At 41.4% G+C, this 15698-nt stretch overlaps 1 protein-coding gene across 2 annotated transcripts in view; it reads right to left on the bottom strand.

Moving 5' to 3' along the window:
* Positions 1–15468, bottom strand: part of FKBP15 (FK506 binding protein 15, 133kDa) — a 45344-nt gene extending 29876 nt beyond the window's left edge. Inside the window, exons 1-7 of one of the 2 annotated variants that reach the window (XM_004677422.2) lie at positions 15304–15468; positions 7016–7131; positions 4598–4682; positions 4106–4175; positions 1891–1965; positions 1530–1628; positions 220–369 (exon numbers count right to left, since the gene is read on the bottom strand). In XM_004677422.2, coding sequence (XP_004677479.1) covers positions 220–369; positions 1530–1628; positions 1891–1965; positions 4106–4175; positions 4598–4682; positions 7016–7131; positions 15304–15356 — 648 coding nt within the window. In that variant the 5' untranslated portion in view covers positions 15357–15468. The remainder of the gene's footprint in view (positions 1–219; positions 370–1529; positions 1629–1890; positions 1966–4105; positions 4176–4597; positions 4683–7015; positions 7132–15303) is intronic. The other variant, XM_012721489.1, reaches the window with a different exon arrangement.
* Positions 15469–15698: the final 230 nt, after the last annotated feature.

The following is a 15698-nucleotide window of genomic DNA, read 5'->3' as shown; positions in this document are numbered from 1 at the left end:
AATCTTGCTAAGTAGCAGGGTAAGGGCCTCTAACCTCCATTCACAGATGGGAAAAACACTAGTAGATCTTATACATTAGCATTTCATGAGTCTAGCCCCAAAGCAGTCTTAGGGACTAAAGCTGGGCTCCTAAAAGATTTCTATTGAACAACAGCAGGCATTCACAGTTAGCCCTGTGCTTCTTACACTATAAAAGAACTTAGGAGTACATTTTTTTACCTGGCCCAGCACGTGATTCTGAAGAAACCAGCTGGTATAGGCCACTTCCAGAGAATCTCCCACTTCCACAGCAGGGCCTTCTGTGACAATGAGGTCCTGTGAGAGCACTGCATCCAGGGAAGTCGTGCTATTACACTTGGCAATGCACACCTGCAAGACAAAATCGAAGCCACTTACACTTCGTTTAAGCTCAATAAATATTCACTCCACTCTTGCTAATGTTCTTTACCAAACAGTCGCATCCACTAACAAAAGAGATTACAAATTTAGAAGTAAGAATTTCCAAAGTCAGTAATCTTGCCAGGAATGAAAGTGCTTAAAGGAGTTTGGCTTTGGAGTCAGACTGTCTGGATTCAATCAGGCCCTGCCACTTATTAACTTGTGACTTCAGCCAAATAACTTAAAATCTGTGAACCTTATTTCTTAGAGGATTCTATAAAACAGAAACAAAAGCTCTGTATATCTGCTAGGGTAGTTATGAAGATGGAGTTAATATAAACAGACGTGGCACAGCGCCTGGCAGGTAACAGTAAGTGCACAATAATTGTTACAGTACTGATTTACAGCTTCATTGTTTGATAAAGAAAAAAGAGCTTCTAAAGATTTTCAAAAGGCATTTCTACATAGAAAAAAAGAAGCATGTTAACAGTGGTAGGGTAGAAATATTATGATTTTTCTTGGTGCTTTTCAAAATTTTCTAAATTGGTCACTTAACTTTTTAAAAGTTATTTTAAAACACCATTTTTAAATTAAAGATTACTTATGCATACAGAACTGGGGTACAGGCCAGAGGTGCAGAGGTGGTGAGAGGATTCACCAGAGACAGAGTTGGGGGCAGAACCAGCAGAATGACAGAGCACAATGCTGAGGGGAACAGCAGGTGAGACAGGAGAGGTCTGCTGTGCCATGTGGGTCACCTCCCTGGCCTGGGGTCGAATTCATGTGCTGAAGTAGCTCCAGCTAGCTTCACAGTACTGCGCTTTAACCCACTGCACCACTAGGGAGGGTCCCAAAACACCATTTTTTAAAGATAGTTTTCATTTATACTTTAAGAGAATTTATGGAATGGTAAAGTATTTTAAAAGTAAGTTTACACTCTTTTTTTTTTTCTGTTAGTCTCACTTGCAAGCAATTTCAGTATTACTATTATTTCCCTGAAATACAAGAGGTTCAAGTGACCAACTTAGTAGTATTTTTTTCTACTTGTCACTAACAAAATACAGCTGTTTGAATTTTCCACATATTTTCTGAGTATCATGGAAATCCAGACATACGTTCAGCTTTTCCAAGGAAGATTAAGATGATATTACCTGTTTATTGAATTCCACAGCCGCCTTTTCTGACTCAAACATGATGGACCAGTTCCGTCTCTGGTCATCATAAAAGGTGCTATAGTTATTGGGCCGAGCCTGGGGAGAGAGATGTTAGAATGATCAACTACAGGCGGCACAGCAGGGAGACCTGCCTAAACGCACAGAGAAGGGCCTTGCCTGGACTGGAACCAAAGAAAGGCCCCTCCCAGCCTCCACCAATACCCTCTTAGTCCATTTTCCAGGAAGGCAAAGACTATTTTGAGAGGCTCTGTTAAGATAGCCACATGGACACCCAGGACTCCATTTTCACAATAAACCAATCTCAAAGAAGCAAGGATTCCAATATGGGGAACCTTACCATTAGTTCAAAGTTCAGATGAATCTTGGCAACAGTAACTGGCTGTTGTTGACTGATATAGAGAAGAATCCGATACTGTACTCAAGCAAAGATGAGCAGGGGAAAAAAAAAAGAATAGAAAGTTAAAAGGCAGTGCAAACTCAGCAATAAGATGTTGGGGGTTATGTTCCACACAGGCTTAAAAATCAAAACTCAGAGTTCATTCCTTAAAGCTTGTACTTTAATTGGTATCTTTTCACTAGCCATTTTAATCTCTTCTCATTTTAGCCTTAGTCTTTAATGTAATTAGCAATGTCTTCATTTTGTTGGTAAATAAACGAGGGCTAAGTAAGAGCTATACAAATGGTCAACAAGCATCTGTATAGCGCTCTTAGTCATTAGGGTAATGGTAAGTAAAACCACAATAAGATACCACTTCACACCTACTAAGTTGGCAATAATTTAAAAAGGGGGGAGGGGAGGGTAGATAATGAAATGTTGGCAAAGAAGTAAAGAATTAGAACTGGATTGTGGGGAAGTAATGAAGACCATAAAAGTTGCTCTTTGCTTTTCTGGCACAGTCCCATGAGGGGAGGGGGAACTACGTGGGTAAATGTCCCCTGGGGGAAAACCAATTTTCTGTTTGAAGCTTCTCTAGGTTTCTGCCCCAGAAGTCTCTGCCTGTGCCATATCTGATGCTCAGTTTACTCCTACGCACTCACAAGTTCAAAGGTAGGAAATACTCAGCTCACTGGCTCATCTTAGTGAAACTTTAGTTCATCTAGCCCCCATTTCCACAACTGTCCAATGAATTTTAATATATATAATTTTTACAATTTATCTGCAGAAGTCCCAATACCAGATTTGTAAAGTTTTAATGAACCTATAAGTCTAGATAATAACCAAAGATAGTTGGTTGCATAACAAAATGAGACAAAACCACATTATTTTCTATTGGAAAGGAAATGAAAGATTTAAGTAAGGGACAGAGTGACCAAATGCAATACTGACTGATATAAATTGTGAAAAACATGTTTAAATGATCAAGGAAATTGGAACACTAATAGTAAATTAGATTAAAGAAGTACTGCGGGGTTTTTAAGATGTGATCACTGCATAATGGCTATGTTAAAATTTATCTTCTAAAAACACATGCTGAAATATTTCCAGCTAAGATTGCATGCTGGAATTCAAGCAAAATAATATGAGTAGGGGAAGAGGACAGACTGGGGTTCAGATGAAGTAAGATTAATAACTGTTAAACCCTAGTAATGGATATTTGAAGGTTTGTTATTCTAATTTTACTATTTTTTTTTAAAGATTTATTTATTTGTGCTTACAGAACTGGGGTACAGGCCAGAGGCTCAGGGGCTGCGAGAAGATTCACCAGAGACAGAGTGGGGAGCAGAACAGGCAGATTGACGAAGCACACTGCTGAGGGGAGCAGCGGGCAGGTCAGGAGAGGTCTGCCACGCCATGCGGTCACTTTCCGGGCAGGTGGGAATTGAACTCATGCGGAAGTGGCTTTAGCTTCTTAGTGCTGTGCTTTAACCCGCTGTGCCGCCAGGGGGGGCCTAATTTTACTATTTTTATAGCTTTCCAATTTTCCATAACTAAGTTTTTTGTTTATCTCCTTGAATACCAGTGAGTGCTGTCTCCTACTTAGCACTTGGATGATCATCTTACTTCTGTGACTAAAAAGTCTCTGAGAAGTATGAACTTCACGCTCTCTGGACTCTGAAATTTTATAATGTCTTGTATTGATTCCTACAATGTTCAAACCTTCTGGAATAGAATTTGAAGCAAGATTTCCAGTCTTGATGTTTCTAGCCATATTTTTTTTACCCAAATCATACAATACTGTGTGATCCATTGCATGTTTTATAATCAAACTTTTGAAGGCTAAACCCTGGTCATTAGGCAGGTACAGAGATACAATAAGTCTCAACTTTACCTAAGAAAGGGCTGTCCTTGATAAATGGTTTACTCTAAAATTTGCCAGATTCTTAAGTGAGGGCCTTATCACAAAGATCAAGCTTAGAGATTCTGAGTGGCTGGATGTTTTAATGCACAGTAATAAAATGCAGTTCTAAGAGGTACTATATACCTAACATCAGAAAAATCACATTAAATGCAATAATTTCAGTCATCTGATACATGAGGCATTGGGCAAGCCAAATGAAAACCAGCTCATTAATATGATTGAATATACATGGAACAAAGAGCCAATTCTTACCTCTCTGGCTGTGTGATTCCCCAGGACTGCAGCACCAAACTTGCCCTGCTTTAAATATTGACCGTTTGTGCTTGAGAAGCAAGAAAAACAACACACATTAACACTTCCTTAAATTAAACAACCAGCTTCCTTTTCTGCCATATAGAAGAGGGGAAGTAGTTTAGCCTACAGAAAGGCACTGAAGGTGAGCAGTTTATAATAAAGCTTTTACAACTTCTTCATTCTAGAAACATCTATTGTCATGCTATCTCAGTGGAGTAGCTTTCTTTGAGCACTAAAAAAGGTAGGAAGGAGTTGAGGGGTAAGAACTTTCCAACAGAGATGATAATGGCTCCTCAAAACTTTATGTACAGAACTGTGAATAAATGAAATGCTAAAAAGCATTACTGATACTTGTCTATGAAAGGACTGAGTGGCCATTTTGCAAAGAACAAAGGCTTACTGGACACGGGATCTGAGTTTACTGAAAAGCATCCCCTGTCCACCACTTACTACAGGTAAGCGTGCACTGCTGTTGCAACCAGGACTGTGGAAGTGCCTGCTGTGGCGGGCGTGGCTTTCGGTGCAGCCTGATTTCCTGAATGAAGAAAAGAAAGCTGTTACTCTGGACTGCAAACTGACTTCTAACCATTAAACCAGTTTCAAAATTCTTCTTGTGCTTTCATGATAAACACTTTCTTGACTGTTATCGGTCATCAGAGTATGACCGGTCATCAGTATGACCTTGCCTGGGGATGAGGAAACTAGGCAACCAAAGCCTTGTTTCGAAAGTATCCATATATATTTTTTTGTATTGTTAAAAGTTAGGCAACAAGCCGCCCCCAAATGAAGGTTTTCATCTTAAGCCCTGTCGCCACCCCAACCCTTCACGCCAGACTGAGATTTACCTTCATTTTGCCTCTCCCGAAAACGGGGTGTCAAGCCAATCGAGTACTGCCTCATCAGCAGCGGGTAGTGGCCAACCGACCTACCCTCCCTGAAGCAGGGGAATCTCACACTGATCAGCCTGCTCTGTTGCCTAGTGTCTTTCTTCTTCCCTACCCCTTCTGCTACAGGCTTCTACAGCTCCTCAGAGCTCCTTGCTATCTGCTACATGGGGTTGTTGCAGGTTTGTGAGTTTTGAAGAAAACCAGTGAGATATTAAAAACCAATGAGATACTGAATTTTGCTTTTTAACAGTATTAATTTTTTTAGTAACAGACTACATATACACAGTAGAAAACGTCTCCCAGTGCACTCCTTGCTCCCTGCCTTATCCTGGAAGACAGGAGTGTTCAAGGATATGCCAGAAGGATAGGGCGGTCAGGCACCACACTCATGTGATCGTCTCACTGGCACAGCCTTCCTGTCTTTTTGAAATCAGTATGTTCTCATTCTTGAATTCCCAAATCATGAGCTTCTTCTAATATGCAATTTCTAATTTTTTTTTCCGCACACACAGTTTTCTTGAATGACAGCCTTTAGTATTGGTTCATTTCCTCCTGCTTTTGTTTTCAGTTTCAGGAATATATATTTTTCTGATATTGAATCTTCTTTGACACCTTTATTATTTGTCACTTTCTTTTCAATCTTTTTTATCACTTAAAAAAAAATTTCTTCCTGTTAACCTTCTGTTTCCTAAGGCAGAGCCTATTTTGTCTCTTCATGCCTGAGTTCCTTCTAGCTTAGTCCTCATTTCTGAAATAATTTTTCATTCATTGCTAATTCTTGCCTCTCACTTCTGGGAATTTCTAATGCTCATTTCATATGTTATCTTCCTGACATTAATAGCTAGTAGCTGTCATTTGACCTATTCAGTAGGAAACATTCTCAGTGAGATAGGACTCACGTTGTCTGCAGATATTGTACTGTTCCTTGTGCTCACTGTCCTTATAAACACAGAGTTTGACACTTCCATACTGTTCATTTTTATGTGACACTTGGTTTCCTGAACTTTTTTTTAATCAAATAAGAAATTGTGCAGAGTTGTGGATTTTACTTTTTTTTTTAAAAAAAGATTTATTTATTTGTGCATACAGAACTGGGATACAGGCCAGAGGCTCAGGGGCGGTGAGAGGCTTCACCAGAGACAGAGTGGGGAGCAGAACAGGCCGACTGACGAAGTACACTGCTGAGGGGAGCAGCGGGCGGGTCAGGAGAGGTCTGCCACACCATGTGGTCACCTCCGGGGCAGGTTAGGACACAGCACTGCAGCCGCTTCAGTGTGAGTTAGATTCCTGGCCCCGGAGGTGATCCACATGGTGCGGCAGACCTCTCCTAACCTGCCTGCTGCTCCCCTCAGCAATGTACTTCATCAGTCGGCCTGTTCTGCTCCCTCTCTATCTCTGATGAATCCTCTCACCGCCCCTGCACCTCTGACCTGTACCCCAGTTCTGCATGCATAAATAAAAATCTTTTTAAAAATAGTAAAAGTATGGTGATGGCACATGGGTGACTTGGTGATGGGAAACACATGGGGATTACAATTGAGATGAAAAAATGTATACAAAATGATGTATAAAAAAACATTATACAAACTAATAATAAAAGTATAATGATTTCATGGTAGTTGCTATTTTCTGATTTTTTTAAAAATAAAGTTAAATTTCGTATGGTTATTCACACCCACTAACTCAAACATTTTAAAATCAAAAAGAAGCACACTACTGATACTTCTTTGTGTGTGTTGTACCAGGAAAATATAAAGGCAGAGCTTACTAGAAATCTGCCCAGGCTATGACCTGCAGAACAGGACCAGCACCCACATGTGGCAAAACTGTCCAAAGTGACAGGTAAAGTTAGAGCAGGGGTCGCAAACAAATTTCTATAAAGGGCCAAGTCATAAATATTTTAGACTTTATGGGCCATATGGTATATATTACAACCATTCAACTGTAGTAACTTGATAACAACCTCAGTCTAACCTCTTACCTGCTGGTGCCGTTCCCTGGCCTTTCTTAGGCTGCTTTGGGGCTGTAAACTGGAAGAATTCATTTCCATGGCCAGCAGCTGCCTGATCCAGTCCAAAAAGAGAAGCCAATCTGGCACTGTCAACAGAAGAGGAAAAGGAATTTCATTTGACATTGCTCAAACCTGGAACCATCATAAAAGCTGTTCACCTCAATCTTGTATAAATATATCTTTGATCATATCGCCTACTGTTCAATACTGGAAGCAGCAGCTATGTGTCTTTGAAATCATGACTGACTTTCTGCTCTGAACAGCATCAGTTGACTTATCCTTCACAGGGCTTTGGTCATTTCCCTTATGGACCTCAGTTTCAGCTTCTGTAAATTGAAATGACTGGTCCAGATGCTGCCACTGGTTATTTTTAAACTGTAAATTCTTAACCACTACTAGTTGACTAACCTGAAATAAAACTGTACTGTAAACTCACGCCACCATACATGGTCTTATCTATCACAAGGAAGGAAACAGAAACATTCTTTCATCTCCTTTGCAATGGTTCCTATGTCCCAACCATTCCACTGAAACTGCTCTAGCTAAGGTCACCAACAGCAGTCTTTTGTTACTAAATAGTCCTTATTTGTTCGGCATGAAGGCCAAATAAGATAACTACTTTGTCTTCAAACAAACTCTTTCCTTGAAATACCTTCAGAAGCCCTACCGAGGTGGGAAGAGGGGCTAGCCCAAATAAGACATCAGTAAATTCTAATGGGATGCCCCTCTATCCCACTCCTAATTTACTCAGGTCTATCTTTTAAATGTCCATGTCCCCAAAATGGCACATTCTTTCTGCCTTGGCAGCCTCAATTATTTACCTTAATATTAATAACAAGTGCTACCCAAAAGCTGACGCTCAAATGTGTCTTCTCAGCTCAGGGTTTGCTCCTGTGAATGAGGCATATTCCACAGGCAATTAGGCACATTCTGCAGATACTCCGCAGACAACACAACTGCCAGTGGCCAAGCCATCATATCCTCTACTCGCAGGTGAAAACCTGTTCTTCCCCTTGTGTTTCCTCTTTTCAGTGAGTAACATATTGTATCTGGGTCCCTAGATCCAGTGACTCACTAGAAGGGCTCACTGGACTCAGCATCTAGTCGTACTCACAGCCAAGACCTACTGCAATGAAAGGATGACAGCAAAATCAGCAAAGGGAACACTGGAGCATGGGGCAAAGATCAGAGGAAACCAGAAGGAAGCTTCCAAGGTTCCTCTCCCAATGGAACTGCACAGGACATGCCTAATTCCTCCTGCAACGAACTGTGGTGAGTGAAGTATGATCTGTCAGGGAACATCCTAGAGATTCAATATCCAAGATTTTTTCTTTGTTAGGGGCTAGACACATTAAAATCTTCCAGAACAGGCCCTCCCTGGTGGCGCAGTGGGTTAAAGCACAGCACTAAGAAGTGAAAGCCACTTCAGCATGACTTTGATCCCCTCCTCAGAGGAGACCCACATGATGTGGCATGTGCTCCCCTGACCCGCCCACTGCTCCACTCAGCAGTGTACTTTGTCAGTCTGCCTGTTCTGCTCCCCACTGTCTCTGGTGAAGCCTCTTACCGCCCTGCACCTATGGCTTGTATCCCAGTCTGTATGAATAAATAAATCTTTTAAAAAAAAACTTCCAGCATGTACTAAATACTCCCAAAGGAAAAACAGCTATTCAGTATAAGCCATATTATTTGTACAAATAGTTTAGATACAATGAGCTACTCTTATCTCTTACAGAAAGCTTTGTATCAGTGTGTGAAACTTTACCAATCAAGTTCCCAGATGCCAGTCAAGTGCCAACCTAGTAGGCAGGACTTTCTCGGAACAGTCTCAGATCTAGTGTATAAACTCACTGCAAACATCTACCATTAAATCTGAAGTCTGAGCTACCTTGACTTTCTCCCCAATGTCCATGGCTAATTCCCAAATCCATTTTAACTGCTGAATATTTCTCAGGTCTATTTACTTCTCCCCATCCACTTTGCAACTTCCCCTGCTCAGGAGACCATCTGACACAGAATATGCAAATTCTGTCTCCAGACAAAATCTGAATGGAGGGGAAATGCTCTGAAAAATCAGAATTTCCATGCTAACTTATGTTATGACCTCCCTTTTTTGTATAATCATTAAAATATTCTGGAGCAACCATCAGCTTACTACTGGATTGCCTTAGCCTCATAAGGCGCTGCCTGCCCAGGCAAGCAAGCGCTGCCCCAGGATGGGAAATTCCTCTTGAAATCAAAAATAATATTACAACTGGCTGACTAATAAAAACAATTGGCTGTTATAACAAAATCAATATCGTAAGACAAGGCAGTACTAGAACATGTTAAAAAATAATCAGAGTTTGTTGGAATGCTAACTAGTACAACCACTATGAAAAACTGTTTGAAGGTTTCTCAAACTGCTAAACATGGAGCTTTCCTATGACCCAGCAATCCCACTCCTAGGTATCTACCCAAAAGACACAAAAACACTGATTCAGAAAGATACCTGCACCCCCATGTTTATTGCTGCTTTATTCACAACTGGAAAGACATGGAAACAGCCCAAATGCCCAAAAATGGATGACTGGATTAAAGATATGGTACATATACACAATGGAATATTATTCAGCAACCAAAAGAAACACATGTCTTTTGCAGAAACATGGATGGAGCTGGAAAAGATCATTCTTAGTGAAATAAGCCAGAAAGAAAAGGAAAAATACCAGATGGTTTCTCTCGTAGCAGGAATATAATGGAACAGGCGAGAAAATGATAATGAGATATTTTGTGGGGGTAGAGTGAGGAATGGGATCAGAAACAGTGGGGAAAGAGAAATGCACTGGACTATGGTGATGGCACATGAGTGATTTGGTGATTGGAAACCAGGGGGATTGCAACTGAGATGGAAAAATGCACAAAAATATGTAAAAACAAACTATTATAAAATTGAAAAAAAAATCAGAGTTCTTTTACAGTCCAGAGGAGAACCCAAATCTTATCACTCTACTCACTTAAGCTTTCTATTGCTTAGTTTTTAAATGAGGAATCTTACTATCTCCCTTACTATCTTCTTTATCTACAAGAAAACTCCTCCACCCTAGCCCATGACCTTACTTTACCCTTTCACATCTCCACTCTAGCCTCCACCCTAACCCTCAACTTTCCTTTACCCTCTAAAATGTCTCAATGACAGTGAAGGTCATTAAGTAGTAATTAGGGTGTAAGGGACTTTATTTTAGCTAATCATCACTGTGGTAAATATAACAATGTTGGTCTTAAATTTTATGAATTTATGTACCTGTCTTAACTTTAATAGACTGATTTTAAGAATAATGTTATAATCTCAGCTGAAAGTTAATACGACCCCAAACTGTTCTTAGGAAAAAAAAAGATGACTGTGATCTCTCAGCCCAATTCATGTGCTGATGTTATTTCCACTGCCTACTTGTAATGTATAAAATAAACTTCTGCTGAGACCAGAACAGGAAGACTTGCTCCCAACTCCCCTTTAGGAATCTCCGCTTGCTGACGCCACTCCCACCTTAAGACCCTGCCTGTTCTGCCCCCCCAACAAACCGTGATGGGGCCAATCACTGATAACCATCTTATCTATCTAGCTTGAATGACTACTACAATCTCCTGACCAGCATCCCTTCTGGGGTTTTGCCACTTCTTATCCTTTCTCCCCACTAGACCCAGTGACCTTTCTAAAAGTCAAATTTGACCAAGTCTCTTTCCTTCTTAAAACTTTCAACAATGGGCCCTCCCTGGTGGTGCAATGGATTTAAAGGACAGCACTATGAACCTATTACAGCCACCATGAGTTCAATCCCTGGCCAGGGAGGTGACTCACATGGCATGACAGATCTCTCCTGACCCGCTGCTGCTCCCCACTCAGTTTCTGGTGAATTCTCTCACCCCACACACACCTCTGTACCCCAGTCTGTACCTGAGTTCTGTACACATAAATAAATAAATCTTTAAAAAAAAAGAAAAACCTCTCAATGCCTCAATATTACCAAGGGAAAAATCCAAACTGTACAGCATCACAAGGTTCTTCAAAAACCTCGCTTCTGCACACTTCCCCAGCTTCCTATCTGGCCTTGTCTCTGCAATGAGGAGTTTTCAGTGTCTCAAATTAGGCAAGCTCTTTTGAATCTTCAGGCTTCAAAGACGCTGTTTCCTCTGCCTGAAACATTCTTCGTGTGAATCCTCTCTTCTGGAAGTCTAGGTTAGATGACCTCCCTAGAAGTTTTCATAAAGATCTACACTTCAACTCATCTAAGCACTATGTGTCAAACTTGTGCTAAGTTCCCATATATACCAAAATCAATCCAAAAAAAAGGTTAGCCAAAATCTTATTTCATATTATTAATATCTTTAAATGAACTCTATATAGCCTTAAAGGCATTAATTTCTTATAAATTATTACATTTTTCCTTTTTTTTTTCAGTATTTATTTATTTATGCATATAGAACCAGGGTACAGGCCAGAGGTGCAGGGACGGTGAGAGGCTTCACCAGAGACAGAGTGGGGAGCAGAACAGGCAGATCGACAAGGTACAGTGCTGAGGGGAGCAGTGGGCGGATCAGGAGTGGTCTGCTACGCCATGTGAATCATCATCTCCAGGGCGGGAATCAAACTCATGCTGAAGTGGCTTTAGCCTCTTTAATACTGTGCTTCAACCCGCTGCGCCACCAGGAAGGCCCTACAGTTTTTCATTTCTTTTTAAAGATTCATTTATTTATATATATAAGAACTGGGATGCAAGCCAGAGGTTATGGGGTGGGGCGGGGAAGGGTGAGAAGATTCACCAGAGAAAGAGTGGGGAGCAGAACAGGTAGATCCATTGAAATACACCACTGAGGGGAGCAGCAGGAAGATAGGGGTGATATGCTGCGCCATGTGGGTCAGCTCCCTGGCGGGGGATCAAACTCATGCTACAATGGCTGCAAATTTTTCATGGTGCTGAGACTTCACCCATTGTGCCCTCAGGGAGGCCCCATGTTTCCAATTCTAAGTGTCCCAAGTGTATATAGTGTCCTTAACTACATTAGCAGGGAAGGACCTGAGTCTGTATGGGAAAAGTCATTGTAGCATTATTTACATTTAAACAATAAATGATAGGTAATGCATTGTTTACCTAACCTTAGTTTCATACTACTTTTTTCATCAAAGACACTACCACCTATATTTATGGTATATCAGTTTTAATTTTAATGAGGGATTCTTTTGCTATTGAAGTAATTGCTATTGAAGTAATTCTTTTATAAACCATAGCATCAAACATTTACCCTATAATAATAGTAAAAACAGCACATAAGGGAGGTGTGGTGGGAATCTGCCTGATTTCAAAACCAGGCTCTTTTACTTTCTAGCCGTATGATGTTGGGCAACTTGTCTCTCTGTATCTTAATTTCACATTGCACAGTATAGAGAAGTAAATACTGCAATGTATAGATATCAGTACAGTGCCTAGCACTGAATAAGTAGTGCATGTTTCATAAACATAAGCACACATCCTACTCCCTTAAAATGTCAATTCAACTCAGTTACCCCTCTAAGAAAGAAAGTAAGTAATCAGTGCACAAACTGACCCGCAACTATAAACTGATACTAATAAACACAAACCATAGATCTTGGGAAGATCTAACAGATCATCAAGGGTAAACCCCATTATTTAAGAGACTGGCTTGTGGAAGTCAAAGAATGGGGAGTGATTTGTCCAAAGTCACATTCCTAATGGAGAGCTGAATCAACATTAGAATCTAAGCTTTTACATCTTTTACAGAAACTAAAATGCCTCTAATAATCAGTTCCAGATTGATTTTTCTTCTACCTTCTACACTGATTTGTCATTATTGTACTAATGAGATTTGCCTACACAAACATTTTACATAGTCTAAAACACAAATATATATATACAATATATATATATACACACACATACGCACACACACATAAAACATCCCTTAAAAATGCTTTGTGATTATGATTACTGAATTAATTTTATTCTAACACTGACTGGAAGTTTCTTAGGGGCAGGAACTGCACTTCATTCCTATCTGTATTCACTGAAGCCATGCAATTCATAGGCATTTACACATTTCTCCATTTCAAAGTCACAATGGTGGGGGGGATTAAAATAAATAAAACGTTTAAGTCTCCTAATTACTACTTTTAGGTTAACCATGAATTTTAAGAGACCTGGAAATTTGGAAGGCACTAATACTCCCACCTCTGGTAAATCTGACTACCTTAAGTGGAATTTAGTAAGTCATATATTTACATGTTTAAGACAAGATGCTTAAAAATTAATAAACAAGTATATTTAAAGGAAATTACAGTTGTAAAAGAGGAACTGAAAAGCAGACACAATGTTCACTGTCATATGCGGTACTTCCTTTAAGAAAACCAAAGTAGCTGAATCAGAGAATGTCAGTCAAACTTCCTACATTCTCAATCATAAATTTGACTTGGTTTTCATGGTTATTACTGGGGTAAAAAAAAATTACCTGTAGAACCTTGTTCACTGAGGCTTTTTTCATTCAACTTGCTATTGTGTATGAAAAGGTGCGTTGTCACATGCCTAGAGCTAAAAGTGAGGATCCTTTATGAGCCTGCTATCCAGACCGCAGCAATTGAGCCACCAAGAATTTATCTCAGGTCAGGAATCTGGAAGAGTGCATAACTGTTATCTCCACTGTCTTTTCAGTGGACTGCTTGTTGCATGGAATTTGGGAGTGATAAAATCCCTTTACATACTTCCTCCAAATGTTGACATTTTGACCTAGTAAAGAATGCGAATTTAAAGCACATCTTGAAAACTTTTAAAAGGTACATGCATATGCATAATAAGCTTAGAAGAAAAAAACATGGACATCAAAGGCACAGTCTTTGTGGAAATTTTAGTGAATATTTTGGGAGGAACAGGGAAAAAAGGAACTAAAGCACGTCTTAACTCTAAGAAACTCAAGCAACTGAAAAGAACCCAAAGTAGAACTAAGTGGGGGCAAGGGTGACATAGGGTGATAAAAGTAAAAAGGACTTCAGGCCCTCCCTGGTGGCGCAGCGGGTTAAAGCACTGCACTGAGAAGCTAAAGCCACTTCTGCATGAGTTCGATCCTGGCCTGCCCCCGGAGGTGACCACATGGTGACAGACCTCTCCAGACCAGCCCGCTGCTCCCCTCAGCAGTGTACTTCGTCGATCTGCCTGTTCTGCTCCCAGCTCTGTCTCTGGTGAAGCCTCTCACCGCCCCTGAGCCTCTGGCCTGTACCCCAGTTCTGTATGTACAAATGAATAAATCTTAAAAAAAAAAAAAAAAAAAAGGACTTCAAAGTAGGTAACCAATCAATCTCAGTGTGAAAAGATCCCATGTAAGACCAAAAGATAACCAGTATCATTAGATGGTCATCCATGTAGTGAACTCTCCAACAAGACTGGAAGCCACCTGAGGGCAGGCACAATAGCTTAGTCATCTTTGTAAATCTTAAGACTTTACCTGAATGATGGGCATATGTTGGCATATTTGTCATTCCTAAACAAACGTTCAGTGAAAGATTCTTCAAGCATCAGACCTTGGCAACTCACACACAGAAGGGAGTCTAGCTGTCCTCTAACAACACAAGGGAAAAGACTAAGCTGATTACTGAATAAAACAAAGTCCTGCTCCTGTATGAGTTGTATCCCAAGTCACTCTATATGGCTGGGGGCAAGGAATGGAGACCTTGGTTTTTTAAGTTGAGCATTAGCGTGCAACTTCCATGCAGCCGAGTTCATGGTGGTTATTCATTGAACAAGCTCCTCCTGCGCACTCACTATGTGCCGGTAACAGTGCCAGGCGCTAGACAGAGAAGAGTGGTCGTGGGAGAAGGGAAAGTTCTAGTTTTCGATCTGGGCCGTGAGGAATGATGATTCTCTGCGTTACCGCTTGTCTACGCAGAAAAGTCTTATATCGATCCCAGTGACTACAATAAAAACTCCTATAAAAACTCAGAGATTCCCGTTAATAATCACCCCCATTTCACAGGACAAATTATGACCCAGAAAGCAAACGGTGAACACCAGGGTCCCAGTGTGTGTAAGGGAGATGCCAGGTCCAGAATCCAGTGTCAGACTCAACACTTTCGAGCTGTGCCTGGATTCCGAGGGATGGAGAGCACCGGATTGTTGTCAGGATCCGGACCCGGAAGTTGCGGAGAGGTCGAGAATCAATCGAGCCCCCTCCAACTACCTGCCCAGCTCTCCAGCCCAAGCTTCTCGATCACTCACCCGCCACTGGGCGAGAGAAAATCAGTGTCATCCTCGTCGCCCGCACCGAACATCGCGCAGGGTTCCACCCGGCTGCGGGAAGGAAGTCCGAGTGTTTCCAGGGTCTTTCACGGCCACGTCGTGAAATGCCGTGGCGGCGGGCTGCTTTCCGGCAGGACGAACTCCCGCAAGGCTGCTTGGCCGCGAGCAGCCGCCTCCCCGCCCCCCGGGAGAAGGTGGGGAAAAGGCAAAGGGGAGGGCCTCTCGGGCACGCGCGGCGCGTGACGTAGGGCCTCTCGGGCACGCGCGGCGCGTGACGTAGACCCCCTCGGGCCCGCTGAGGCGACGTAACCTGCGGGGGCTTGGAAATCCTGCTTAGGGATTGGCTAGTGAGGCAGGGGGCGGGGCAGGGGCGG

The sequence above is a fragment of the Condylura cristata genome, unplaced genomic scaffold (assembly GCF_000260355.1).
Source record: "Condylura cristata isolate star-nosed mole 26May11 unplaced genomic scaffold, ConCri1.0 scaffold00006, whole genome shotgun sequence".
Taxonomy (NCBI): Eukaryota; Metazoa; Chordata; class Mammalia; order Eulipotyphla; family Talpidae; genus Condylura; species Condylura cristata.
The sequence above is the reverse complement of the archived record's forward strand: the minus strand, read 5'-3'. Positions and strand labels throughout refer to the sequence as shown.